Source organism: Rhagoletis pomonella, unplaced genomic scaffold (genome assembly GCF_013731165.1).
Source record: "Rhagoletis pomonella isolate Grant_MI unplaced genomic scaffold, Rhpom_1.0 Rhpom_scaffold_00001, whole genome shotgun sequence".
Classification (NCBI taxonomy): domain Eukaryota; kingdom Metazoa; phylum Arthropoda; class Insecta; order Diptera; family Tephritidae; genus Rhagoletis; species Rhagoletis pomonella.
In genome coordinates this window covers 112,930,569-112,931,878 of record NW_023458555.1, presented here as the reverse complement: position 1 = coordinate 112,931,878, position 1,310 = coordinate 112,930,569, and the positions used below count along the sequence as shown (strand labels likewise).

Here is a 1,310-nt window from a genome sequence, read left to right as displayed (position 1 = left end):
TGGTCCAACAAGCAAGCAGTCGTTTAGTGACCTACCACATTTCGTTTCACGTGATGTGTTAAAACGGTTCGTAGTTTTGTAGTTGAGCTTGAGCCTTTATAAACACCGTGGTGGGGAATATAGCAGACAGGCTGCGGCTCAAAGTCCTCGCAAACAGGTTGCATGTAACCGAGTTGGAGATATTCGGACATAAACTCATCATAGAGTGTTTTAAAAGAAATATCATTGTTCAGGCGTTTGTTCTGATAATGATAAAGCTTTTCAGCATCATATTTAGTATCTGCAAGCACAGACAAGTCAGCTGATGGTTTAAATGGGTAGCGTACTATATAGCGACCGGATCCGGTCCGGCGAGTTGTACGTTCGAAGAAGTTTTCGCAGTAAATCTCATCAAGAGTGAGTTTAGATGACGATTCGCCATCTTCACACGCGTTAAAAGCGCAAAGAGCTTTAACTAACTCGTTGAGCTCGATTGCTGTTGCCGCACAAAATCTTGTGAGTAGTGGGGCGATATATTCAGTACAACGTCCATGAATGACCCAACCTAAGTGTGTATGCTGTGCCACGGAGGCGCTCGTGAATGACTACTTTAGTTCACCGCAGAGCAAGTGTCCGTAAATGTCAGCTCCTAAAATTACGTCTATCGGACCAGGCTCATAGAATCTAGGATCTGCAAGATTCAGATTTAAAAGGTCAGTAAAAAGCGTAGGATCCAAGCGAGCGCCTGGTAACTGTTGACTTAAACGTGGTAAAACTAACGCTGTACACCCAATGTTGAAACCTGGGTCGCAGATAGAGCTAACGTCGAATTCCACTAAGCCTGAAGAGACTGCAGCATTTGTACATCCTATTCCAGTTACCGGGACCTGCAAGCGTCTACGTTTAAGGTGTAATTGTTGCGCCGCAAACTCCGTAATAAAAGACGCCTGAGACCCTCTGTCCAAAAGTGCTGTGAGTTGTAGACAGTAGCCATTTTCTGAACGTACATTTATCTGAGCTGTAGCGAGCACTACATGGTCCTGTGATGTTGTTATTGTTGTGTCTTCATCGTAGGCACGAGCGTGGTGCGTTGCAATACTGATCGGATGCATGCCGTCATGTAACATAGTATGGTGTTTTTGATTAAATTTTTTGTCAGGGGTATGCAGATGTACATTCGTTAAACCAATGACCAGCCTTTAGGTAATTCTAGCATAATTTATTCTTTTGAACGAAGTTTAGCTTAAGTGCTGGTGAAAGTTTTCGGAATTCAGGGCAAAACATAAGAATGTGTTTACCTGAACAACTGCTGCATCGAGTGACGCCGCTAA

General features: G+C 43.7%; 1 protein-coding gene across 1 annotated transcript; it reads right to left on the bottom strand.

Moving 5' to 3' along the window:
• Positions 1 to 23: 23 nt before the first annotated feature.
• Positions 24 to 1,106, bottom strand: LOC118735311. The gene is made up of 2 exons (XM_036464994.1): positions 589 to 1,106; positions 24 to 492 (listed from the first exon to the last, which is right to left on the bottom strand). Exons 1-2 carry the CDS (start codon positions 1,104 to 1,106, stop codon positions 24 to 26), a joined length of 987 nt encoding a protein of 328 aa, XP_036320887.1.
• Between the last annotated feature and the right edge of the window lie 204 nt (positions 1,107 to 1,310).